The following is a 1,382-nucleotide window of genomic DNA, read 5'->3' as shown; positions in this document are numbered from 1 at the left end:
AAGCTCTTGTGTCACCCTTTATTCTCATAGACTGTAAGCTCTTGCGTCACCCCCTCATCCTCATAGACTGTAAGCTCTTGTGTCTCCCCCTTATCCTCATAGACTGTAAGCTCTTGTGTCACCCCTTCATCCTCATAGACTGTAAACTCTTGCGAACAGGGCCCTCACTCCTGTTGTTGATCTTTTGTATTTGTTTTGTGTGGCTTATTTTGTTAGTATTTGTCCCCTATGATTTGTAAGGCTTAGGAATATGATGGCGCTTTATATAAATAAAGATTATGATTATTACTATCCTAAACACTATACTGCAGTGTGAATTCAGTCTAGCCCGAAAAACTTGCAGTCCAGAAACATCTTGGATATGAACAGTTTAATCGCTATAATACTTCTGGCCGCTAGAGGGCTCTAATTGTGCGCTCTGTGTAAATTTATTTCCGGCCGCATATTCGCCAGCTTCCGCATCCATTCGGCAATTTTCGGCCAGTGCCGCAGATCTTCGGCTGTCTCCGTTATTTGTCGGAAATTTCCGTCAGGTCTCGGCTGAAGCCGATTGCTTTCGGTTATATTCGCCAAGATTCGGCAATCTCCGGCGGCCTCCCCGGTAACGGTCGCTGTGAGTTTAAATGAGCCGGAGCCGCCCGTCTGACGTCTTGAGAGTCACCGATAGGGAGAGAGGTCCCGACAGCGGGAGAGAACGCGGACGCGGGAGGCCGGAGAATGACGGTGCTGCAGGAACCCGTCCAGGTAATTGGCGGCCCGGCTCATCCGGACACTACACAGCCAGGCTTGCGGCCTAGTGCTGGGCACAGAGAGGAGGAGAGGAAGCTGATGACTGGAACACATCCAGTGGTGACAGGGGACGAGCATGGATGTCTGGAGGCGACAATGCCTGAAAAATTACCATAGTACCGGCTGTAAGGAGGAGGACTGCACTGGGCCATGGGGGAGCAGCCTGCCAGGACTGGTGTGTATGACTGCAGGAGCTGTATACTGGTGTGTATGACTGCAGGAGCTGTATACTGGTGTGTATGACTGCAGGAGCTGTATACTGGTGTGTATGACTGCAGGAGCTGTATACTGGTGTGTATGACTGCAGGAGCTGTATACTGGTGTGTATGACTGCAGGAGCTGTATACTGGTGTGTATGACTGCAGGAGCTGTATACTGGTGTGTATGACTGCAGGAGCTGTATACTGGTGTGTATGACTGCAGGAGCTGTATACTGGTGTGTGTATGACTGCAGGAGCTGTATACTGGTGTGTGTGTGTGTGTGTGACTGCAGGAGCTGTATACTGGTGTGTGTGTGTGTGACTGCAGGAGCTGTATACTGGTGTGTGTGTGTGTGACTGCAGGAGCTGTATACTGGTGTGTGTGTGTGTGAC

At 50.3% G+C, this 1,382-nt stretch overlaps 1 protein-coding gene across 1 annotated transcript in view; it reads left to right on the top strand.

The window, feature by feature from the left end:
* The first annotated feature begins 469 nt into the window (after positions 1–469).
* CDC27 (cell division cycle 27) overlaps positions 470–1,382 on the top strand; it is a 34,052-nt gene continuing 33,139 nt past the window's right edge. The window contains exon 1 of the mRNA XM_072111109.1: positions 470–744. Coding sequence (XP_071967210.1) covers positions 718–744 — 27 coding nt within the window. The 5' untranslated portion in view covers positions 470–717. The remainder of the gene's footprint in view (positions 745–1,382) is intronic.

The sequence above is a fragment of the Engystomops pustulosus genome, chromosome 6, assembly GCF_040894005.1.
Source record: "Engystomops pustulosus chromosome 6, aEngPut4.maternal, whole genome shotgun sequence".
Lineage (NCBI taxonomy): Eukaryota > Metazoa > Chordata > Amphibia > Anura > Leptodactylidae > Engystomops > Engystomops pustulosus.
This window is presented reverse-complemented; position numbering and strand designations above follow the sequence as displayed.